Below are 27,198 nucleotides of genomic sequence, written 5' to 3'. Positions count from 1 at the left end.
ATCAACTCAATGTAAAATTTCTTTCAAAAACTTAAATTTTTTTATTTGTGAGAATAATACATTTTAAAAGTTTGAACTAATGTAAACCTGACCAATTAGACATTTATATTGCTGACCTATGACAATATAGGAAAGGCTAATCTCTATTGTTCTTCTAAAGATAGCAGCCTTCCAAACATTTGAAAACTGAACTTATCTGAACAGACTCTGTAGGCCTATCTAGGAATTCAAAACTGACCTAAACAGAAATCTTCTACGATGTAACCCCTGCCCGATACTTACTCACACCTGACCTAAACAGAGATCCTCTACAGTGTAACCCTGCCCAGTACTTACTCACACCTGACCTAAATAGAGATCCTCTACAATGTAACCCTGCCCAGTACTTACTCAAACAAGATCTTTTACCAGCTGTGCTTGCCCCGCCCGAGCACAGGCTACCTCCTCGATGAATCAATTCCAGTTCCAAATTGGTTCTGTAAGCAAAGCATTAAAATCCATCTCAGTCACAGGCTAGAGAGATTCCTTCTGCTTTATTGACATACCTCAATCAAGCTAAACAATAAAATTCTTCAACTTTATTACTTGCAAAATCACAGCTTATGCAGTAATGACCTTTTTCTTACATTTAGAAATTAAAAGTAGCAATTCATCCATCTTTACTTAGGTGTTTAAATCTATACCTGCAAAAAAAAAATTACACATACAACCATGTAATTGTTGCAAAGTCTTAGCTCTTGGCAAATACTACAAACTAGGCCTTAACAACAAAAATCCTGCAATGTACTTCATAAGCCTATCTATAAGTTACATGAAAAAATATGTACATTAACTGCCAGCCACCAGGTAGATAATTACTGTCATTAAAAGACATACCGATTTTTCTATCAAAGAAATGGTTCTCATTCATTGGAGATTAGATGGTATCTGGAAATCAGTATCATGGAACAAAACCAACACTGAAGTGACTATGATCAACACATAATTAATTAATCGTGGTCTCTTTTATGGATTTCTATAATTACAGTTTTATTAAAATGCATTATGCAGCTATTGAGAGTGGTAAAGATCAGTATTGCTCACAAACATCTGAAATTACAAGGTATTTAGCATTTACTAGCTTACAAAATAGCAACTATTAATAAACTGATATTTCAAAAAGCAAACCTATGCAGAACTGAAACATTTACTCAAAAAGAGTAATAGTAGAAAAATTTTACCAAAATAAAAATTTAAATTTTGAGTTATAACTTCAATTGTGCTTATTTCAATTGTGTGTATTTCAATAGTACTTATCACCTTAAATACCTATTTTCAACAAAATTGAATTAACTAGTTTGTATCCAAAGTATGCTAATGCGACACCACCCACCTATCTTCCACCTCCACCCTGCCTTAAAGAGAGGCGAGGCTTCAAGCTTACTCTCTGCTGTGAACTTAAAGACTATATCTTATTTTATTTAAAAACAAAACATATAAACTGGTTTTGGCTATACTGTGAAATGATATTTTCACATATAACTTATGAATACAAATGTTGAAATATTCCTATTCTAGAGTCAGTACATTTGCCACCCATTTCTAAAGAACGGTTAATCTTCTCAGGGTGGGGAAGGTGCACTTTAACACTGATAATGGTCCTGCTCAGAGCTCCATCTGGTTGCTGCTGATAAGGGCATCTGTGTGACAAGGGAATTTTCCACCCTTCAGGCGATTTGCAATGCTCACTGAACTTCTAAAAACCTACCAGCAAGGAAGCAGGGACAAGGATTTCATATTAGTGGACAGAAAGCGAGCGCGGAGACCAGCATGTGTTCCTTCATCAAGGGAATATAAATGAGATCAATACATTTTGTTTTCACAAATCTTCTGTTGCCTAATCTGTAGAAAAAAATTAATGGCTATATTCTCTTATAAAAACTATGATTTCCTAGATAGTACTTTTTAAAGTACCAACCAAACACATTACAAATGAATGTCAACTTTCATCTCACTATTTGCAAAAATGGTCACTAAGTTATAAAAACAATTCTGTTTATTGGATCACCAAATACACTTTAAAGGATAACAAATAAGTTATTATGAATTTTATTCTAAAGGAAATAAACCTATTAAGTCTGACATTATTTTAAAATATGACTGGAAGATTTCCTATACAACATTTCTATTTCATTTTTTAAAACTATCTATACAAAGGGTTAATATATAATATCCAGAATTTTAAAAAAATCAATGTCACAAACCCTAACCATCAACATTTCCTTGCTTCCTTTATACCCAATCTGGTCCTTTAAGACTCACTAGAGTAAGCCATCCAGGTGGCCATGTACCCTCTGTACAACAGCTCACTGTTGAAAAGCACAACAATCTGCTTTTCTTTCCTGAATGGATAGTACAAAAATAAAGGTAATTTGGGAATGAATTTTCTATGCTTTTTATTCTTGGAGAAAAGTAGATTCTATCTTCTGCACTTTCTACCACAAATACCCCCAAGTGAATTTGGCAGCAGAGAAAACCTCTACATTTCACAGACCGACAAGACTGCTGAAAGCTGTCACTGGCCACTTCCAAACACCAGGATTACAAAGTCCTTGAACTGCACATCAGCTCCTTTTCCACGGCCAGAGTTTGTGCTCCTGTCATGCTCCCCTTCTTACTGCTATTTCTGGAGCAATAATCTGAAAAACAACTATACGCACAAGTGCACACATGTGCGAGGCACACACACACACACACACACACACACACACACACACACACACACACACACAATCAAACCAAACCAAGATAATAGGCAGGGCAAAGGTTTTAAAAAACAGCAGATCAAAGGCTTTGAACCCCACTTTATTGTCTGAGCAGGTTACTCAGTTTCTCTCCAGGATTGGGAGGTTGGGAGGTTGGGAGGCATACTTTCATTCACAGCATGGCCTACATTGAAGCTGCAGATCTTCTAGGAAGCCTTTCTGAGACAGGAAATAAATATTTCATATACTTTGTTTCAATTTGTTTATATTACCTGTACTGGCTAGTCTTAATGTCAACTTGTCATACAAACTAGAATTATCTGAAAGGAGGGAACACAAACTGAGAAAATGCTTCCATCTGTAGGGCACTTTCTTAATTAGTGATTGATGGGGGAGGACCCACCCCATTGTGGGTGGGGCCATCCTTGTACTTGTGGTCCTGGGTTCCATAGGAAAGCAGGCTCAGCAAGCCACAGGAAGCAAACCAGTAAGCAGCTCCCCTCCATGGCCTCTGTATCAGTTCCTGCCTCCAGGTTCCTGCCCTATTTGAGTTCCTGTCTGGACTTCCTTTGGTGATGAACAGCAATGTGGAAGGGTAAGCTGAATAACCCCTTTCCTCCTCAACTTGCTTTTTGGTTATGGTGTTTCGTTGCATCAATAGAAACCCTAACTAAGATATTCCCTTTTGAAGTTCTATAGCATTCTGCCTATATAACTTTTTTTTTTTTTTTTTTGGTTTTTCGAGACAGGGTTTCTCTGTGTAGCTTTGCGCCTTTCCTGGATCTCGCTCTGTAGACCAGGCTGGCCTCGAACTCACAGAGATCCGCCTGGCTCTGCCTCCCGAGTGCTGGGATTAAAGGCGTGCGCCACCACCGCCCGGCTATATAACATTTTTTAAGAACCTATTTTATTCTGCTTTATATACAGTGTTTCTTAGTTTTGGCTCTCCAACTAAACTGTAAATTCCTGAAGAACAGGGACCATGTCTTAGTGTCTAAATCCCCAATGATACTTATCAACATGCTTTATTAAAACAATAAAAGCCATTGTAAGAGTGGTGAGATGGTCAGTGGGTAAGGGGCTTGCCTTGCACGCACGAGGACTAGAGTTAAGTTCTCCTGTACCTGCATCAAGGCAGACAGATTTAGCAGACTACCTGAAAGTCCAGCATTTAGGAGGGAAGAGAGAGGATCCCAGGTGCAAGCTGCTAGCCAAGTGCCTAAACAGAAACAGAAAGCTCCAGGGTCAGTAAGACTGGCCTCAAAGGGGAAGAGTGACTGAAGAAACTCCACATCAACTGCAGGCCGGACGGACGGACACACACACACACACACACACACACACACACACACACACACACACACACACACACATCACCTTCTATTTTTTGATTTGTAGTTGATCTCCTTTTGCTGACCCTTACGATTCCTCAGTGCAACAACAACTAAAGGAGGGCAGAGTGTTTACAAGGGGGAATTACCCTAAAAAGAGACATAACCTAAAAACAAAAAACTCAAAGGGTTCAGTTTGACACAGGGTATTGGTTTATGCCCAAAGTGTCAGCGACTCAAGAAACTCAGATCTATTGCTTAAGCACCATAGTCAGATTCTACTTAGAAAAACAAAAGGCCTATCACTTGGCATTTTAGAAAGTATTCCTCTTATTTTCAATATAATTACTTTTAAAGATCTAGACTTATAATACAGTATATGAAGATAGATCTATTCACTCTACTAACTACCAGTCCACTCATGATTGAAAGATATCTGTTCATCTTCAACTCAAATGATCCTATTTCTTCTCTCTACCATTTCCATCTTTCTCACAATACAGACACTCAGAGCCATAGACCAACACCTCTAACTATTTGTGACTTAGATACAAAAGTCCTTTGGGGAAAATCAATTACTAAAAATCAGGTCTTTCTTAGTTTCAGTAATGAAATAATGAGTTATTATTGAAGGATACCTTCTTACCCATTATAATCATTCCATAATCTAATTTTATGACTAATATTTTCAATAGAATGAAAATTTCAGAAATAAATTGAAATTTGAATAAAGCAGGTATGGTTAATTTGAGAATTAATTTTCAAAAACACATTCCAATAATTTCTCCTCTGTTCCCTCAGAAAAAAAAAATCTTCCAAAGGGTCCTTATACAAATCAAATTAAAAACAAAGACATGTGCCCTTTACTTCAGAAGATTGAGTTCTACAGCTATTCTAAGGGATACTCTCTTCCCAAATAGCAGAACTGTTATGCTACCTAAAGAACAGATAAAATTACTTACATAGCTAGAAATTCAACTCAGAAACTAGAATTGTGTCTTATTAAAATACCAAATATATCCTCAAGTTCTGAGAATCACAATTAATTCAAAAATTAAGTAATTCAAAGTAAGTTTATTGCAACTTATTTCATAAACATTCAGAAATACTTTTTCCTGAAAGGTAGGCAATAAAATACTTAGCAGGATTTAAATATTTAAATAAAATAATGAAATAAGTTGCATGTTAGACTAGGTAAAGACCTAGTATCAAATCTTGACATTACCGAATATCATAAAGCCTTTCTCCTTCAACCCCTGTTTGAATCTCGAGTCACCCGGCCTTCGCTTGTCCCACTGCAATGACCAAGCGTGCAGGCTCACTGGGAGATGGCAACACCCTGGTGATGCTGACCACCAGACCATTGCTGTCTCACTCTTTCAGTTTATCATCAGGGTTCAGAGAAGAATGGGAATGGCAGAATGATTTTCCTGTCTCTCTACCTATACCTTTAGCATCTGATACCTGTCCTTGTTTCTCTATAAAACAGAAAACCATGATGAGTCCATTTCATGTTATTCAGCCTTTTCTCATAAGTTACTTATATATATATTTTTTTGGTTTTTCGAAAGTTACTTATATTTTAAGGCAAGAAACAAGGATCTAAATTTTAATCCAATTTACCATACTATAGGAAAATTCCATTTTTAGAATTGCAGTCCATTGCACAATTTAGTGTACAAAGAAAATCAATCATTTGGATAAATTCCATGTAAGAATCTCAGAATTTTCCAATAATGCCAACTCTAGTGAAAGTGAAAGTATAATACACAAGTAGGGAGAGAGAGAGAGAGAGAGAGAGAGAGAGAGAGAGAGAGAGAGAGAGAGAGAGAGAGATATGTGTGTGTAGGTAGAATAGCTGATCTGCATTCAACTGACTTTCTATAATATTATTACATTTTATACAGAAGATAAGCATGATCCTAGATCCTTAGTAAAGTTAAATATATCAAATTTAGTTTTTATATTTAGCTGTACGTATGCAATAATCAGTAACTCCAAGAAACAAAATAATTATTGTATACCTTAACCACCATCATGACAAAAAAAAAAAAAAAAAAAACAGCCTAGGAACACAGACTAGGAAGTCATTTTCTAATCCGGCAGATCCTTCTATATATCAACCTGGGTCACCATTTATATTTTCAGACTCAAGAGTAAGGTTCCTTATCTTGAGCTCTAACTTGCTTGCTGCAATTCTTCTAAGTCTGGATCCATTTTTCCTGGGTTTTTAAAGGTTACATATACTCTTTCATTTACTGTTTTGTTACAGTGCTATAGGAGTGGGGCAAAGAGATTAGAAAACATAACACAACCTACGAAAGCTGAACACAAGACAGGAAAAGAGAGGACTATTGAAAAACAAAACCACTGCATCTCGACTCAAATGATGTGACTTCCTGGCCTTGACTGCAGGAAGCTGGTGCATGGCTTTGAGTCACACCATCTCTAAATCTTACTGACTACAATACTATCTGAACAAAATAAGAAGTATGACTGCAAAGACATCTAAGGCTCTACAGTATCGCGTTGAAGACTGTGTTTGCAAGTGCCTAGCCATATGGACCTGCTTCCTCCCTATTTTCTTTTTTTGTGGCTCTCCATTTTCACACGTTTTCCAAAATTCCTGCTTCAGTGTGTTTACTGGTGATGGTCCACCTACTCAACAACCAGACTAATGCTCCCTAATTCAAAGGTGAGAAGCACTTGCCTTCCAACAAGCTTGGAGCACCCGCCGCCTTCCTGCTTTCTCTTCTTTCTCTGGTTTTTAAACCAGCTGTTATTTCCTAACTACTATGAGAGCCAACAAAGGACTAAGTCTACTCTCGAAGCTGTATTTTCTGTAATGAAGGAACGTAACATTATGGTTTAGGTGTTGGCATCAGCACTTGCCAGGATTTTATCATACATAATGTGTCATACTTTGAGGGACTTATCTGTCCCAAATAAGTTCTATAATGTTCAATAGCATCCAAACTGTGCATCAAAGTAATTTTATAAATAACTTGAGGAAATAACCTCCTGGGAAGTTATAAAACTAGTTATACTTTTTTTTTTTTTTTTTTTGGTTTTTCGAGACAGGGTTTCTCTGTGTAGTTTTGCGCCTTTCCTGGAACTCCCTCTGTAGTCCAGGCTGGCCTCGAACTCACAGAGATCCACCTGCCTCTGCCTCCCAAGTAACTAGTTATACTTTTAACCAATATTAAAGATATATATCCTTTTTTTAAACAAATATAAACAGTAACAGATAAAACAAAGATTCACTAAACAATAAAGAAAAACTAATATTACAGAAATATCAACATATATTACACATACCTACCTAGCAACAGAGTACATAAAGAGAAAATCATTGTCTGGTGAGCCCGGGGTCTTGCTATAGTCTCTGTATTTCTTCTGAGTGGTATTTTTTATATCTTTCATTACAGATTCCATTTCTTTACTTAAGTTGGTTTCTGACTATAAAAAAAGTGAACATACATGTAAAGTTTATATTCCTTTTCTCTAATAATAGCTTAAAACTGAAATATTTATCATATGAACACACTAGGAAATTAACATAAGTCAAAGGAGATTTAATAATGAACAACTTTGTACAATTTAGTGTGCAAAGGAAATGAATAAAAAATGAATCTGTCTTATAATTGTTTATTCATATTCTGGATGAAGTTGATAAATACCCAATTATGATAAACTTAAATATGAATTATTATGAATTAGCCACACAAACTATATTTTCATGGAATGAGTACATAACACTAAATATTTCAGAACCATTTCAGGTTTACAAAAAGCCTGACTTTATTTAAGATTGGTTTTCAGGCAAATTTTAAATACATAAAATTCACACACACACACACACACACACCCTAAATTCTAAAGATAGTCTTCCTTTGAGAAAGTAAATGCCAAGAGATGAATCTGAGTAGTTTAATGCACAAATTTTTGTTCCAAAAGCTCAATGTCCTTAGTTGAGGGGCTGGAAATATATAGCTCAGTGATAGAGCACTTGCCTAGCACATGAGAGGCCAGCCTTAAATTCAATTCCCAGCACTACAAAAACATAGGGTGGCAGGCATGGCTTTCATAGTAGGCACAGCTGTCCCTTCTTTAGAGACCATAACAGAAATCTACAATATAGGTAAATCATTTTAAGGACTTAAGTCACATAAATTCCATTGGTGAGGATTAAAAAACAGACTCACTTATGCCAAATTCACATTATAGTAGACTTATAGTGAATTGTCACATAGTATTTTCTAACACACACAGAGTAAATAAAGATGTGTGTAAATACATTCTTAATTTTTATTACATCAGTTTATTTGGTGTGTGTACACATGTGTACATCTGAGTGTGCTTGTGCATACTATGGCACATGGGTAAAGGCCAGAGGACAAATTGGGGTAGTCAATTCTCTCTTTCTACCATGTGGGTCCTTAGGGATTAAACTCAGATTATCAAGCTTAATCTTAATATAACTAAAGAATATATTTTCAAATGATTACATTGTATTCAACACTTATGTGCTATATTATATTTGTACATAGAGACAAAGAGAGAGTCGCATATCACACAATCATACAGAATGGGCCACATATACCATGGTTGTCCCTTAAAATTATAGTACCTAGAGACATCAAAGCCATTTGACTTGTAGAAATGCACTCTGATGTCCACACAATTGCAAAATTATCTATTGATGCCATTTTCCAAATGTATCTACTGATAAATAAGCAATGTAACATATATACTTTTTGTTTTGCTTTGTTTTTAAACATGTCAACATCTTTAAAAAAGCCATTTAAGCTTGTGATGGCCAGTTTTATGTCAACTTGATACAAGCTAGAATCATCAGAACAAAAGTCTTAGTTGAGAAAATGTCTCCCTAAGATCAGGCAACAGGAAAGACTGTAGGGCATTTTTCTTAATTAGTTATAGATGGAGGAGGGCCCAGCACACTGTGTGTGGGGCCATCCCTGAGCTAGTGGTCCTGGGTTCTATAAGAAAGCAGGCTGAGCAAGCCATGTGGAGCAAGCCAGTAAGCAGCACCCCTCCATGGCCTCTGTATCAGCTCCTGCCTCTAGGTTCATGCCCTGTTTGAGTTCCTGTCCTGACTTCCTTCAGTGATGAACACTGATGTGGAAGTGTAAGCCAAATAAACCCTTCCCTCCCAAAGTTGCTTTTGGCTATGGTGTTTTGTCACAATAATGACAAACCTTAAGTTCACAATTTGGAAGACAGTCTTAATACATTAAACTATAATTTTTTACTAAGGAAAGGTATAGTATCTGATCATTTCTTCTGTTATTTTCATTCTGTTTTTTAAAAAGCACAAGCAGAAATCAAAAACCTCTAAAAATCAATCTAAATCTACTAAATATATAAAGGCCAAAGTAATTTAGGGAAAAAAGAAAGGAGTGTAGGTAGCAGGGAAGATATGGGAATAGAGGGGGGGAGGGAGGGAGGGAGGGAGGGAGGGAGGGAGGGAGGGAGGGAGGGAGGGAGGGAAGGGAGCTGAAAAGCACACTAAGTGAGTAAGTTAGCCAGGATATTTCTGCCTTACACTGATGCTTACTGGGAAAGCTCCCGGCCGTCCCTGCAGCTCCTCCACTTCCTTTATGAGATCTTGTGTGCTTTTGTTACTAGGACGTTGCCAAAGGTTATTTTCCACATTGCTTCCAGGATAACATGGAAGAACACTGTTAGCAAACTGTCTACAAAGGGGACATGTGAATTCTCCTTTGTCCACTGAGAAGCCCTGAAGAACCTGGTCATTCTGAAAGATGAAATAAACATGTAGATATCTGATGCACACATTTGCAGTAAACAAAAATCACACTACCAGATTTTACAGTAAACTAACATACATATCATACAAAGAAGGGCATCTCTAAATTGTCACAAAGAAATAAAATCTCTGGTTTGGTTGTCAAAGGTTACCAAAGCATTTTTTTTGGGGGGGTGGGGGGATTGAACAGTCCTGGCTGACCCGGAACTCACTCTGTAGACCAAACTGGCCTCCAACTCTCAGAGATCCGCCTGCCTCTGCCTCCTGGGTGCTGGGATTAAAGGTGTGCACGACCACCGGCTGGCTTGAAGCACTTCTTATACTACAAGCATTATGTCATAATCACATACAAGACACTATCCTCTTTCCTAAGTAATGCTACATTTTTTTCTCTATATACAAACCTTTAATATCTTTCTTTGAGGAAGCTATGTAAAGTCTCAATGGTTTACATGAACCACAAAGCCATTTATAATCTGATTTCTAATTAGTTCTTCAGATATATAGATGTAGATATAATGACTCAAAAGTATCTTAGTTCATGAAATGTTCTGGCACACTGCAGGTGTCACTACGATCCTGTGCATACTTTAAACAGTTAGCACTCCTTGTCCACCACATGTACAATGATGGTTAATTTGACTCTCGACCTGACAGAGCTAGAATCGCCTAGGAGACAGACCTCTAGGTACGCTTCTGATGGAGTGTCGACAGTGATTCAACTGAGATGGAGAGCCCCAAGTGAGCAGAAGCAACACCACTCCAGAGACTAGGGTTCTGCGCTGAAGACAAAGGAGAAAACAAGCAGCGCACCAGCGTTCATCTCTCTCTGCTTCCTGACTGTGGCTCAGTGTGGTCAGTGCCTTCTGCTCCTGCACATGCCTTCCCTGCCGTGCTAGACTGCACTCTCCAACTGTGAGCCCGAGACCCCTGCCTGCCTGCCTGCCTGCCTGCCTTCTTTGCTTCCCTCTATTGCTTTGTCAGGTATATCACCACACAATGAGAAAGTAACTAACAAACATCATCAAGTCTCTGAAGAAAGGATCGCTTGTTTTATTTATTGTTGTATCCCCAAGTTCATCACAGAATCTACAATACTCTAGAACCTTAATAGTTGTTGAAATGCGTAATATGCTTAAGGAGCATTAGTTATTAATCCTGACAACAGGCAGGCTCAGATCATGGAGTATGAATGGCATTCAGAGAAAAAAGAAGCTTCCTTCTATCAAGAGGAAAACAAGAAAGTATTGGTAAACCACTGACACAGCACATGTCACCAGATTTACATTTCAGGAAGAGAGTGGACAACTTAGAGTAAGGAAATCAATATTGAAAGCAATCACAAAAGTCAAGTCAAAAGAGGGCATACACGTGCGGGTGGTGGTGGCAGGTATACCTTTAATCCCAGCACTTGGAGGCAGAAGCAGGTAGATCTCTGTGAATTCAAGGCCAACCTGGTCTACACAGAGTTCCAGGACAGCCAGGGCAACACAGAGAAACCCTGTCTCAAAAAACAAAACAAAACAAACAAACAAAAAAGGGAGGCATACACAAAATATCAGCAGGAACAGTGAAGGCAGAATTAATGCCAAGTGATACTCAAGAACATCCAATAGAATCCTGGCTAGTGACTGAACATGAGCCATGAAGAATAGGAAGGACAGAAATGCTTCTGAGTGAAGGATATATAAAAACAGGAAATTTACTTCTAAGCAGAAATACTTTGAAGAAACTGAATTGAAAGACTAAAACAGACTTCGGCTGAATGCAAGGTCAAGGGAAGGATTCTGAATGAAGCAGACCTGAATATCTTTATACACTGAGAAGGGACAGGAGAGACAGCAAGGCAATGTAAAGAAAAAGATGTCACCTACAAACAGTCATGGCTTCTGCAGTGCTGGAGACAAAGGACTCCTAGAGTACAGACAGGGAGGCTAGTCTTCAACAGAAGCAGAAAAGAAAGGACAGGCTAGAATACAGGCACTTAGTAGGGAACTGTACTTTAACTGGAAGGGGGTGTGTGATGGGGACACACCGATTTCTTGATGGCATAAGAAGAAACAGAATCTGATGAGTGAGGTTCTTAGGACTTAGGTGAAATATCTGGATGTAGGAAGGCAGACTTGAAATAGCTGCTGAGACAAACAGGAAAGAAACCTGACGAAAGCAGGGATACAAATGATATGGCATTTAAGGCCATAAACATAATCTCAGTTACCGACAGAGGAAATCCTAAGTTTGGATAATAGTTCACTTTGTTTTATGATTTTCTACCATCTTCTGGTTCACTTCTATGTCGAATCAAAGGAAGCTGACTAATGCTTGGGAATAAAGACAGACTAGGCTCAGGACAAGACAGTGAAGTTAGGAAAGAGCCAATGAACTAGGAAATGTGCAAAAGTTAAAAGTGCTGCTCACAGGGGAAAAAAGACAGGGTGATCATGTAAAAAGATGATCCATAAGGTAGTGGAGCGGAGCACTTCAGAGCAATGATAGCCAAGACTAATGGGAGTCGTGGGAGTTAGCCACTAAAGGATAAAAAAATCACAATCCCTCAGACTCAAGAGGGGAACTGGGATGTGTATGGTGTAAAACAAAATTAATGCCTGGAAAGATAACAGATTCCTTTAATTTTTTTTTCTAATCAACTTACCCGTAATGATTCCATATAGGATTTATGACAATCTATGTGTAACGTGTGGCCACAAGTTTGTACATAAACACCTCCTTCCCAGCCAATTGATACTGCCAAAAGGCAAGAACTCTTCAAAGAGAAAAAAAGGACAAAAGAAAATTAACTTTAAAGAATTATTAACATAAAAATGAATTATTAACATACTGAAATACATCCAACCAAAACTGGTTGTTTTCATGCATAGCCTAATACACAGGTTGTAAATTTATGATATAAATTTATATCTGACTAGACAGTCCTAAAGCAAGATCTTTAAAATGAGAATACTGTAAGTTTTAGTTTCCAAATATCTATGCTTACAATAAAAGAGAATAAACATCATAGACAATGTTTTTTCTATCTCATAACATACAGGCTCTCAATATTATAGTTCAGGGGCTGGGAGAATGGCTCAATTCATAAAGTGCCTTCCATAAAAACACAAGGACTTGAGTTTAGACTCAGTACCCATGTCAAAGGTAGGTTCATCAGTACATGCCTTACTTACACTGGGAAGATAGTTACAGGCAGATAGATCCCTGGAGCTCAACAGAATAGAAGAGCTCCACATTCAATGAGAAACTCTATCTCAAAACATAAGGTAGAGAGTGACTGAGGAAGGCACTCAACATCAACCTATAGACTGTAGACACATACACACATTCACATACAAAAACAGTATGGTGAGTACGAACTACACTGATATTGATCATTTTATATGCACTAAATAGCACTGCATAGCACTAACCTCTCCATTTCTAACATTAACAGTTTCTTTTCTGGAATGCAGATCTCCCTCTAACTGCCTTAATGTCAATCTCTCTTTAAGTTTCCATCCCCTGTTTTTCTTACACTTCCTTTGTTTACCCGCCCACTCAGGGGAGTGCTACTCTCCTGTCATTGAAACTGTGCCATCTAAGAAATTAGTTTGTAATTTCATCTATCCTGGGTGCCTCGCTGGAGGGAGGGAGGGAGGGAGGGAGGGAGAGAGGGAGGGAGGGAGGGAGAGAGGGAGGGAAAGTGGGTGGGTGGGTGGGTAGGTGGATGGGCAGGTGACAGATAGAAAGACAGACAAAGATAGATATAAATAGATAGGTAGGACTATATACATGTTTTTTTCCTAAGTCAGAAACCAGAAATTTCTAGTTTAGTGTTCCTCAGTTAACATAAAATCATTGTGGTAAAACTCTTATCATCCTCCCCATGAATCTTTCTCTTCCTCTTGGCTTAAAACTCCACAAGTACTTACTCACTGTCAAAAAAAAAAAAAAAAAACTAAGAGTCATTCTTTATCAATTCTTATTTACCTACACACCACAATATTAGTTCCCAATCTCTATCACATATTACATGCAAACCAAAGACTTCAAAATTCAATGCTCCTCCCTTTATCCTTTCTTCTCTCTTATTTTTATCATTTGGTCTGCCAAAAAGCATTTGGGACTAAGTCTGAATTCATCCCAAACAGCATTTGGGACTAAGTCTGAATTCATCCCAAACAGCATTTGGGACTAAGTCTGAATTCACCCTGTAAGATTTGTAATAAGACAGGCAGAGATATGAGGCACAAGGGACAACATGGGTGACAGTCACATGATCAAATATTTGACAGCTGTCATAAAAATGTTTCCACATGCTTAACAGATAGTGTAAATCTTTCCATTTTTAATGTTAGAAAGAAATTTATATATCATAACACAAGGTAACCTAAATGTTCTTTAAATCCAATGTTCCAATAGTAAATCAAAATTCTTCATGAGAACACAGAAGTTGAAAATACTACACAGGAGTTGGCAAGATGGCTCAGCAGGTAAAGTACTTGGCATGCAAGTGTGAGGACCAGAGTTCAATCCCCAGAACCCACAGTGGAAAGAAGACAACTGACTCCCCCAAAGTCTGACCTCCTCAAAAGTGATGGGATGTACACACACATATACATACAGACATTTAAAAAACCATAAAGACAAGACTGCACAGTAAAAACTGCCTCCCCAGATAGAGTGTGCAGAAGCATAAACCAAACACTCACAGCAGGTAAGCAAGGTTCTACTGTTACAAATCAGAAAAACAAAACAGGAGGCCTACTCATCTCTGTTCTATGTTTTTGGAGACCCTTAAAATAGAAACAGATTTGAGGGCTAGATCATTCCGAGTCAGTGAGCAGCCAGTTAACAAGCACACTGCTCTCTTTGGCCCAGTATTATAAAGACGGGAGTAATCTTAATTCTTAGTAACAGGAGCTAGTTGTTTTGTTTATCAAGGACTTTTGAGACAGGGTCTCATGTAGCCCAGTCTGTTCGTGACTCACTATGTGGTCCAGGATGACCTTAACCTATTGATCCTCATACTTCCACCTTCAAAGTGCTAGAATTACAGGTATGCCCCCAGCCCCTGGTCTGTGGTTAGCTTAAAAACAGGAGATAGTAGTAACTCTTATGTAACAGAGGTCTCCTTTGAGTTTGCTAGAGCCAAAAGCACAGGAAAACTGTCATGAGAAAATACTTTAGAGAGATTTCAACTCTATGTCCACTCATTGCTGTGCTAAGTGCTTACCACTTGTCCTCCTAAGTTAGTATTGGTGAAAACCCATACAGTAAACAGTGCTGTCTCTTTTTATAAGACAAGAATAAACCACTATTAAGGTCATTAAGTTATAAGCAATAGAGGCCAAAGTCCAAAGCTAACTAGCCCCAAGGCTCAGGTTCCTGCCTTCATTGTGTCACATTGGCCATGGGTTTCTACAGTGAACATATGCACTATTTTACAAGAATCAATTTCGGTACCTAAATTTTGTAACATGCGCAGCTTAATTCTATGATCCGTATCAATGCCAAGTAAGTTATTCTTCTACCCACGCAGTCTGTTCTAGCCAAAACTCCTGTCCTCTACTTTAAAGTCTTTCAATAAGAAATCCAGGAAGCATCTATACCCCAGAGACCAAGGGCTACCTAACCCTGAGGGAGGATATAAAACCAATATAGGCCCTGATTTTCAAAGGCACATAGTGCATGGAACACACCATAAACCTACTATGTAAGTACACAAAAATCATGCTATCTATCAAAAGAAAAATCTAACAGTCGTTAACATAGGAACACAACAGTCCAGTCAGTTCAGAGCCTTTTATTTAACAACAAACAAACAAAACACTTTATCTTGAAATGCCTTATTTTGGTTTAGAAAGAGATACCCAATCAATCTTCTTTTATTAGATCTCTTCTCCATAATTATCAAACTGTGTTCTTTTTTTTTTTTTTTTTGAGACAGGGTTTCTCTGTGTAGCTTTGCACCTTTCCTGGATCTCACTCTGTAGACCAGGCTGGCCTCGAACTCACAGAGATCCGCCTGGCTCTGCCTCCCAAGTGCTGGGATTAAAGGCGTGCATCACCACTGCCTGGCCTGTGTTCTATTTTGATTGAATTAAAAAAAACTTTTCAGGACTGCGATATGGCTCAGCAAGCATTGAAGGCCACAGTTCGGATCCCCACAGGAAAGCCAGACAGGTACTACAGCCAGCTGAGCACCACGTGTATGCCTGGTGTCTGCAGACGTCAGAGGAGCATGTCAGATCTTCTAGCGTTGGAATTATATGAAGTTGTAAGCTACTATGTGGATCTAGGAATTGAACCTGGGTCCTCTGGAAGAGCAGTCAGTGCTCTTAACTGCTGAACCATTTCTCTAACCCTCAAATAAGTGTTTTCAAGAAAAATTGTTGGTAAGATTATGCTAAGACCTTTTTTGTGTGCACTGTTTTGAATATTTATTTTTATTTATGTGTATGTGTCTATGAATGTATATGTGCCTCATGTGTACAGATAGCCATGGAGACCAGAAGAAGGGTACGGGATTTTTGGAGCTGGAATCAGAGGCCAGCTGATTTGTGTGCTGGGAATTAAATTCAGGTCCAGCAAACACTCATAACCCCTGAGTCATCCATCTTTCCAACACTCTGTTTTGTAAAATTTTGTTGCTACCTTATTAGACTCATTTTTGTTATAATACTTTGCATTTTATTTGAACCACTTTAAAGTAAATGTACAAAGGTGAATGTCAAAACCAAATAGAACCTTTTTTTGCATGTGTGATGTGTGGTGTTTATGTGTCTAGCTAATCAGCTTCCCTGAAGGCTCTTGCCTCTTCACAGCAATAGAAAAATAACTAATACACTCATAAACACAAAACAAAATAATTTTTTTTAAAAAACTTCTTAAGGGAAGAATAGACTCCCAAGTTGTCCTCTGACCTCTACAAACACATCATGGTCTGCATGCCCTACCACACACACATCATGTGTGCTCTTAAACACACTAATAATACAGATATCAATAAAACATATAAACGTAATACTTTAAAAATAACCATAAATTCACTTTTGAAACTCTGAAAATAAATAGAGCCATGATCCTCCATTATCTTATCCAAATTGCATTCTAAGGCCTGCTATGAGATGTCCTAATTAGGCACCCTAAATATTATAAGGTTCACTTCATATTTATGTTGACTACCCCACAGGGCTACAGTTGAAAGGACCATTTGAACCCTTCACAGGTAAGGAAATTGAGGGTTAGTATGTTTGGCCACACACACATAGCTCAGAAATGGCATGACCAGAGCAAAGCCCATTTGTTTCTGGACTATGACTCGTTCTCTGTAGACCAGGCTGGCCTCAAACTCACAGAGATCCACCTGGCTCTGCCTCCCAGTGCTAGGATTAAAGGCGTGCACCACCACCGCCCATGGACTCATTTTAATGTACACAATGCCTCCCTGACCAGAGCCCTGAGTTCCTCCTGAAGCCATGAGAAACCTCACTTTCATGGACTGTGGGAGCAAACTGCTGTCAGTTACTGTTGACTATAAGGAAGCAGCGTGTCTTGCGTCTGTGCTACTGACATCGCACATCTCAATCAACAGATTTGCAGGCAAGAAAGATCTATTTGGAAAACAATCAAAACAATAATCTATAGTTAACTAAAAACAAAACTTTACCTTATAAATATTTTAAACTGTTGTATGTTTATCAAATTCAGAATTTATTAGGTTCAATCTACAAAAGGAAGGGGATCTTATTTGATAATCTCCTCAAAAAAATATCAAACTTGATACAGCAATTTTACTTTTTTTCTTTCAGTGCTGGAGATAGAAGCCATGGCCGCACACATGGAAAGAAAGTGCTTTACTTTACTGATCTTCAAAAGAAGTTAACAATGCTGTTAAGTTGACCTTTAAAGTCTTGGGACGTTCCTGAGTGCGAGAGCTTACAGTTGCAGAGAGGCTGGAAAAGAATCCACCAAGCTCACAGGAAGTGAGAGAAGACAGTCTCTCTGTTACATTTTAAAAGTACCACATGGAAATTCTATTGTGCATCTTTACACAAAGGTAAAAAACCTGCATAAAATATTCATACACTATGTAAATTATTTTAAGAGTTAATACTTATTATTTCATTAAAGTAAATTATGTAGACTTCACAATAAGCAACATTTAAAATGCACATCACAGTTTTTCGAGACAGGGTTTTTCTGAGTAGTCCTGGCTGTCCTGGAACTCAGAACTGTAGACTAGGCTGGCCTCGAACTCAGAGAGCCACCTGCCTGTACCTCCCAAGTACTGGCATTAAAGGTGTGTGCCACTACTGCCGGGCTGGCTGCATGATATTTTTATTAACAGATTTCTATTATGTCACTACCCACATATCAATTATTGTTATTATTTTTCTACCAAACTTCATGGTTTGAAGTCAAAATGCCATTTTAATGGAAGAAAATAATATAAAATTCTGGAGGCAAATCATCATCAATATTGCCATCAAAATTACTATACAAGGGGCTAGAGAGATGGCACAGCTGCTAAGAGAAGTTGTTGCTCTTATAGAGTGCCTAGGTTCAGTTCCCAACACGCACATGGTGTCTCACAACCATCTACAACTCCAGATCTGATGCCCTCTTATGACCTCCAAAGGCACCAGGCACACACAGTGCACTTACATTACATGCAGGCGAAACAGATATACACATAAAACATAGATAGATAGATAGATAGATAGATAGATAGATAGATAGATAGATAGATAGATAGACAGAAAGATAGATAGATAGATAGATAGATAGATAGATAGATAGATAGATAGATAGATAGACAGACAGACAATGCTATCCAGGTGCTGGGGATATAAATCAGTGGTAGAACTCTTGCTAGGCTGGTGTAAGACCCTAGGTTAAATCCCAAGCACCATTTAAAAAAAATTGAAATTGCTTTATAATTAAAATACTTACATCTTTAAAATAACGCTGCAATAAAGAAAGCCTCACATCATGAACTGCTGCACATGTGTCCCAGGGGTAAATCTGTTCCTCCTCAGTGATTGGTAACTTTTTTGGCTCAGCATTGTCCCGGCACTGCCCTAAAACTAAGTAACAATAGAGACAAAAGTTCATTAAATAACATAAAGAACTAAATAACAACCCAGGTTATTCACCACAACAACCAACATAAATTCAAAATTTTTCAAACATTTTTAAATATCAAAAATTAAAATTCTATTTAAGTATCAAGCATCAATGTTTAAATCTCTTATTAAAATATTCTGAAGGCCTTAATTTAAAAAAAAAAGAGTCGCGCCGGGCGGTGGTGGCGCACGCCTTTAATCCCAGCACTCGGGAGGCAGAGGCAGGCGGATCTCTGTGAGTTCGAGGCCAGCCTGGTCTACAGCGCGAGATCCAGGAAAGGCGCAAAGCTACACAGAGAAACCCTGTCTCGAAAAACCAAAAAAAAAAAAAAAAAAAAAAAAAAAAAAAAAAAAAAAAGAGTCGCCGGGCGGTGGTGGCGCACGCCTTTAATCCCAGCACTCGGGAGGCAGAGCCAGGCGGATCTCTGTGAGTTCGAGGCCAGCCTGGTCTACAAAGTGAGTTCCAGGAAAGGCGCAAAACTACACAGAGAAACCCTGTCTCGAAAAACCAAAAAAAAAAAAAAAAAAAAAAAGAGTCATGCCAAGCCTGGTGGCACATACCTTTAATCCTGCACTTGGGAGGCAGAGGCAGGCGGATCTCTGTGAGTTTGAGGCCAGCCTGGTCTACATAGTGAGTGAGTTCCAGGATAGCCAGGACTATGTATGTAAAGAGACCCTGTCTCAACAAAACAAAACAAAAAGATAGTGTTTTAGTTGTCAAGTTCATAAGTAAGGGCCCAAATATGATAGCATTTATTTAAAATAATATTTAGGTGTGGTGGCACATTCTTTTAATCTCAGCACTTGAGAGGTAGAGGCAGCAGAATCTCTGTGAGTTCAAGGTTGGGCTACAAAGTGAGACCCTGTCACAATAATAAAAATGAAATATGAGTGTGAATGCATGGTGGATGATTTCCTAAGTCTGTCACTTTCAAAAACAAAACTAGAAACAGTGACTTTCCCATATCAACCTACCTCATTTTTAAACATGCTATTATTAAAAGGAAGCAGAGCTGCTTGGAGAAAGCAATGACCCAAGGTTGGACAAAAGCATGAGGTAAGCCTGACTTACATGTGACAAAGAGACATGTGCCATCACTGAGGAGATAACCTATAAGGACCTAGGGAAGTTTGGACAAGCCAAATTAAAGAAATTTAGCATCAGAGAGAATGACGCCAGTATCAGATGTTATACTCACAACTCAGTCAAGAAACACCCAGTAAAAGATAAAAGGCCAATGGGGTAAAGTCTCAATGTGTCACCTTCTGGTTACCTGCCACCTAGTGATGGGCATCACCTAGGATGGAGCACCCCTAAAGCAATGCCATCAGAAAGAACATGCTGTGTAATACCCTTCTCCAAAATGTTTACTCTGAACCTCACAGTAAGAAAACAATCACACAAATCCACATGTTCCGCCTATGAAACAGCTGATCTGGAGAGACTGTTTTAAATTAAAGGAGACACAAATGACCACCAAAGAGAAGAAATACAAGCTATACAAGATACTATTGGTTCCTACCACAAAGAAATGATGGTTAAGTGAGGTGAAAGGTATATCAGTTAGCTGTACATACTCACTCTATAATATATGCATGTATCAAAACATCACAACTATTAGTCACATAAACAAAAAGCAAAAAATTCAGATAATTGGGAGAATTTGAATATAGACATAATATATAATATTAATTTTAATATATAATATTAATTTTAAATTTACTGAGTATGATAGTAGTGCTGTTATTACATAAAAGAGTGTCCCTGATTTTCTTCTGGAAAAGGATGTTCACGCTCACATGTCTATGTATACATGTGCTTTCTGGGGGTACAAAGTATCAACTGCGGCAATATGGAAACAACTAGTAGCAGGTAAAAGTTATTCAATTTTCTATAGACAAAAAACTTCAAGAAAAAATTTGAGAAGACAGACATAAATATGACAGGAGGGAAAAACTAATGCCATAATTTTAAGTATAAAACATCAAAAACCGCCGGGCGGTGGTGGCGCACGCCTTTAATCCCAGCACTCGGGAGGCAGAGCCAGGCGGATCTCTGTGAGTTCGAGGCCAGCCTGGACTACCAAGTGAGTTCCAGGAAAGGCGCAAAGCTACACAGAGAAACCCTGTCTCGAAAAACCAAAAAAAAAAAAAAAAAAAAAAAAAATCAAAAACCAAAAGGACTACAAACACAGACGAGAATATCACACAGTACACACACTTTCCAAAATACTACAGCACCACAGTTTGTGTGTGTTTGCTTTTAATGTGTCACTGAAATAAGAATGGCATTTTTTAAAATGCATTTGCAGGGGAAAGCTGCTTCTGAGGATGGGAATCTAGGGTCTATCAGGGTGCAGCTGAGTTTTGGAAAAACTTAAAGTCACTGTGGAAATAAAGCAAAGAATCAAGGGGATTCTCACAGTTGAAACAGCACAATGTATAATCCTCTTAACACACTCCCAAATTCACTCGCTAGAATTTTGACGAAGGCTTGGGAATACTAACCTCACATGGTATTTTTGAAAATGTTTCTTCTTCTGTATTTTTTGGACAAGTTTCAGATGGCTTGGTATTAATTCTTTTAATATTCAACAGAATTCACTACCCTGTACTTGGTTGACAGGGTTTTGATCTTGCTGCCTCCACATCTCCTGAGTGCTGAGATTACAGGGATGCACCATCACTTCCTGTTTATAAATTCAACTCAGAGTTCTGTGCATGTAAGCATGTATTCTACCAATCAAGCTGCACCCTGAGTTTAAGCCTTTCGTCTTCAATCTACTTGTATCTTTAAGTCTAAAGTGAATTTCTTTTAAAAAAAAAAATTTATTTTTACATTATGTGCATTGGTGTTTTGCCTGCATATACGTCTGGGTAAGAGTGTAGGATCCCCTGGAAATGAAGTTACAGACAGTTGTGAGCTGCCATGTGGGTGCTGGGAATTGAACTCAGGACCTCTGGAAGAGCAGCCAGTGCTCTTAACCACTGAGCCATCTCCCCAGCCCTAAAGTGAATTTCTTATCCATAGCATACAGTATGGTCACGTTTTAAATCTGTCAATCTCTACCTTCTAACTAGAAAATTAAATTCATTGTATTTCAAGTGATTACTGACAAAGAACTTGATGCTGCAATTATGCTACTTGTTTTCTGTTTGTTTCTTCATTCATTCATTACTGCTCTCTTCCACAATTAATTTCTAGTGTGGGATTTTGAGTCCTTTCCCACTTCTTTTAATATGGATTTGTTATTATTATTTTGCTGAGGACGTTGTTTTTGTGGTTACCTGGGCAATAGAATTAACATCTTCACTTTGCAATAGTGAATTTTGAATTAATATCTACTTAGTTTCGATAACATATAAACCTCTTTCCCATTCCATCCTCCACCTTTGCCTCTATGTTTGTGTAAATGCCTACACTTTTCATGTGAGAAAACACTAACACTTGGTTTAAAATCCAGATACACAGTTCTTTTCAGACTCATTTCTTCACATATCCTGTTGCAGGAGGACTAAACCAATCAAGAACTGTCTAAGAACTATTACTACTTCAAAATACCTCAGAATGGGAAAGCAAGGACAACGTTCAGACAAATTCTTCCAATTTTTAAAATATTTTAAAAGACAGATTGGCAAACAGCAATCTGCATGCTGTGTCAAGAACTACTTCTGCATGCTCTTTTAAGAACCAAAAAAACCAAAGCACAACTGGCAGGACATGCCGTATGTAATTAGAATATTTAAACAAACAATGATTGACTTCAGAGGCTTACAGATTTTAGAAAAGTTAAATTAACAAAAAAACTGAACTGTAATATTAGCTTTCATTTAATACACATAGTTGTCTGTTATAGATGCCATTATCTAAAATGTTTCTGTCAAAAGTTTCTTTGAATTCACCTGATGATGCTTGTAACAGCACAACCAGTCCTGTAGGTCTGTCTTCAGAGGAAGGACCACTCTGTCCACAAATAACACAGTCATACACAGCCTCAGAAACTTGCGGTTCTGCTGTGGTAATTTCCATAGGAATATCATTCTCAGGAGAATCTGGAAGGGAAAGCTTTAGTTCTTAGAAGAAAAGTCCCTTTTCAATAAACTCTCCCCCCAAAGATCTACTTCAAATACTTTTAAAGTTAAATACTAACAAAGTTGTATCATAATATAACTACCTATTCAAGTAAAATGTTAGCTCTAAGAAAGACCAAAACTGTGAAGTTGATAAAAAAAAAAATGTTGAGCAATATATGATTCAATATTTTGATGTTGTACAAATTATGGATAGAAATTGATACTAAAAAAAAATGGAAACAAAAATATCTATGTAAGGAGCTGGAGAGATGGCTCAGCAATTAAGAGCACTGGCTGTCCTTCCAGAGGTCCTGAGTTCCCAGCAACCACACGGTGGCTCACAACCATCTGTAATGGGGTCTGATGCCCTCTTCTGCCACGAAAGCATACATGCAGATAGAGCATTCATATACATACATTAAAAGTCTTCTTAAAAATCTGTGTAAGAGAAAATTTTAATTACATTTTAAGGAACAAATAGATCATTTGTTTTAATTTACTTTGAGGTTCTGAAGAGAAGAAATTTACAAGATAGCAATTCTTTAAAAATTGGTAGTAGTATATACTAGGGGATAATAGAGGAAAATTTGCTTCCTAATTCTCTATTTCAGTAGTATCTCTCAAGTAATAGTCATCAATGTTTATATATGGAAATCATTGTATATTCTTATATATTAATAAACGGTACAGAAAATAACAGCGATCTGTTAATATATCATTAACAATAAAAAATAAAGACATACCAGCTGACACAGAAGGATAAGTATTAGGTATTTTTTCATATGTACAGAAAACAATAAACTTAGAAGATGATATTCTAAAAGTAGAGGAAGTGTAATAGGAAAAGGAAAGGGGGAAGGAAAGCATAAATATATTTTTAAAAGACTATTCACAGATCTACTATCATATAGGAAAATGGTATTTCTTCTCATTATAAAAATCCTAAAGCCAATATGAACTGAATTAAAAGGTAAGCATGATTTTTAAAAATACTAATGTGATGGCACAAAGAGACACCCAAAAGTGTTTTAAAAAATCATTATAAGGATCTTAGGCTAACTTCAGAGAAGAGCATCAAAATAAATAATCAAATACTTACTGACAGATCTGACACATGTGAGGGACAGATTCATGGAGGACAAAGCGGGCTCTTTCTCACCACTGCCTTTGTTTGACCGCAAAATGGCTATGATAAAGATCTGAGCCGAGGCAGGTGAGATGGCTCAATGGGTAAGAGGCCTGACAACCCAAGTTCCATCCCCAGAACCCCCATGGTAGAAGTAGAGACCTGACTCCACACAGTTGTCCTCTGACCTCCACATGAACTGTGACAGTGGCTCATCTGTACCCATGTGCACACACCATAATTAAACAGTTACTCTGATCACTCCATTACTCTACTATTTAAATAAAGACTGTATATTATCTGTACTATTTAAAGCTGCTGAAAGTTTAAACCAAATTATCTCTATAAATAATAACTAATTGTGAGAGGTTCAAACTAAACTTTTGACTTACCAACATCCATTGCAGTTTCCATAAAACTTTTCTGTCGTGAGGCAAACTCTGCAAGCAATTTCTGCTGCCTTTCTCTAGCCTTCTGTCGCCTAAGAGAAATGAAATTTAAAGTACATGGTGTGTTCAACACTGATCTACAGCCTGTCAGGAGTATACGACGAACGAATGGCCACACAATTAAGAACAACCTGTTTTGTATATTACATATTAAATATCATGTAAGATTTGAATGTCCCTAAAATAATTCTATCCCTTCCAAAAGACTTCAAACCCACTGTTTGCATAAGTTTAAAAAATAAAGGCAGTATCTAGAGTATGAAACAATGAATGAAGTTGATAGAAAATCCTAAAGATTCTACCAGGGAACTCTGACAGCTGATAAACACTTTCAGCAAAGTTGCTGGATACAAGAATAACTCAAAAAAAAAAAAAAATCAATAGCCCTCCTATATAAATGACAAACAGACTGAGAAAGAAATCAGGGAAACAACACCTCTCACAATAGCCTCAAATAATATAAAATATCTTGGGATAACTCTAACCAAGTAAGTGAAGTTCTTGTCATACAAGCCTTTGAAGAAAGAAATTGAAGAAGATATCAGAAGATGGAAAGATCTCCCATGCTCATGGATCAGTAGGATTAACATAGTAAAAATAGTCATCCTACCAAAAGCAATCTCAAATTTGCATGTAGAAGAATGTGAATAAATCTACATTTATCACCCTGCATAAAACCAAGTCCAAGTGGACCAAAGACCTTAAAAGAAAACCAAACATGCTGAACCTGATAGAAAAGGAAGTGGGGAATAGTCTTGACTGCACTGGCACAGGAGACAACTTGCTGAGCAGAGCACCAATAGCGAAAGCACTAAGATCAACAATTAATAAATGGGACCTCAAGAAATGAAACTGAAAAGTTTCTGTAAGGCAAAGGACATCACCAATTGAACAAAACGGCAGCATACTAAAAGGAAACAGATTTTTACCAACTCCACATCTGATAGACGACTAATTTCCAAAACATATAAAGAACTCAAGAAACTAAGTATCCAAAAAACAAGTAACCCAATTAAAGAGAGTAGTACAGATCTAAAATAAAATTTTCATTATAGGAAACTCGAATGGATGAGACACACATAAAGAAATGCTCAACATTCTTAGCCATCAGGTAAATGCAAATCAAAACAACTCTGAGATTCCATCTTACACCAGTCAGAATGGCTAAGATCAATCACACAAGTGACAGCTCATGCTGGAGAGGATGTGGAACAAGGGAAACACTCCATTGATGGTGGGAGTGCAAACTTGTAGAGCCACTATGGAAATCAAAAATGCAGTCCCTCAGAAAGTTGGGAATCGATCTACCTCAAGACCCAGCTATACCACTTTTGGGCATATAACCAAAAGACAGCCTGGGCGGTGATGGTGCACACCTTTAATCCCAGCACTCAGGAGGTAGAGCCAGGCAGATCTCTGTGAGTTCAAGGCCAGCCTGGTCTACAGACCGAGATCCAGGATAGGCACCAAAACAACACAGAGAAACCCTGTCTCAAAAAATGGAGGAAAAAAAAAAAGGCAAAGGAAACTCCATCCTACCACAAGGACACTTGTTTAACCATGTTCACAGCAGTTGTATTCATAATAGCAAGAAACTGCAAACAACTTAGATGTTCCTCAACCAAAGAACAGATAAGGAAAATATGGTACATTTACACAATGGAGTATTACTCAACTATTAAAAAAAAAATGACATCACAAAATTTGCAGGCAAATGGATGGAACTAGAAAAAAATCACCCTGAGTAAAGTAATTCAGAACCAGAAAGATAAATATGGTATGGACTCTCTTATAAGTGGATATTAGCCTAATTAAATAATAACCAAGCTATAATCCATAGACCTAGAGAGGTTATGTAAAGAGAAGTCTAGGAAGAGACACAGGAAACTCCCTGGGATAGAGAAATAGAATAGACTCCATGTACTGGGGATGGGAGCAGGGAGTGGAGAGCAGGTGGTGGGAGAGATTGGGTAGAGGGAGGAAGTTTGGGGAGAAATGGTGGAATTGGGTAGTGCAGAAACAGTGCAGAGGAAACTTCCTTGAATCTATGAAGGTGATCCTAATGACTCCTAGTAATGGTGGATTCAGAGTCTCCACTGGCCATCTCAAGGTTTCCAGTGGTGCAACTAGGGTGCATTCAATTGAGTTGTTGGCCAAAAGGGTCCCATGAAAATCCCCAAACAACTCAGGCTGTTGCTAAGATTACTTTGTGCAAAGTAAAAGATGATGAGTCCTGAAGTTAGCAAAGAACAGAAACATCCTAAATCCAAGAATAATTATTTCTGGTTGCAAGCAATAAAAAAATAAAGTAGGACTGTACGTATGAATACAAAAATAAAAGTGAACTTGTAACGACATGGGCTTCCCCTGATTGTATTATAGAAACAATACTACTACCATAAAATTGTACTTCTACTAAGGAAGGTTAAAATAATAATTTTATCAAGGAGGATAAGGAAGAAAAAAGTTAAAATGGTAAGTTGTTTATTGGGCAAGACAGACAATTGTTTAAGTTTGTGTGAGCATAAACAGAAACTGATTAAAATTTGTGATACAAAGCT

General features: G+C 37.7%; 1 protein-coding gene across 3 annotated transcripts in view; it reads right to left on the bottom strand.

Annotated features, from left to right (window-relative positions):
• Ubr3 (ubiquitin protein ligase E3 component n-recognin 3) overlaps positions 1-27,198 on the bottom strand; it is a 147,036-nt gene that overhangs the window by 31,090 nt on the left and 88,748 nt on the right. For 2 of the 3 annotated variants that reach the window (XM_052722507.1, XM_052722508.1), the window contains exons 24-30: positions 24,581-24,669; positions 22,892-23,041; positions 18,816-18,949; positions 12,520-12,630; positions 9,642-9,854; positions 7,398-7,534; positions 391-476 (exon numbers count right to left, since the gene is read on the bottom strand). In XM_052722507.1, the coding sequence (XP_052578467.1) occupies positions 391-476; positions 7,398-7,534; positions 9,642-9,854; positions 12,520-12,630; positions 18,816-18,949; positions 22,892-23,041; positions 24,581-24,669 (920 nt within the window). The remainder of the gene's footprint in view (positions 1-390; positions 477-7,397; positions 7,535-9,641; positions 9,855-12,519; positions 12,631-18,815; positions 18,950-22,891; positions 23,042-24,580; positions 24,670-27,198) is intronic. The other variant, XM_052722509.1, reaches the window with a different exon arrangement.

Source organism: Peromyscus californicus, unplaced genomic scaffold (genome assembly GCF_007827085.1).
Source record: "Peromyscus californicus insignis strain IS unplaced genomic scaffold, ASM782708v3 Scaffold_7__1_contigs__length_154581171, whole genome shotgun sequence".
NCBI lineage: Eukaryota > Metazoa > Chordata > Mammalia > Rodentia > Cricetidae > Peromyscus > Peromyscus californicus.
The sequence above is the reverse complement of the archived record's forward strand: the minus strand, read 5'-3'. Positions and strand labels throughout refer to the sequence as shown.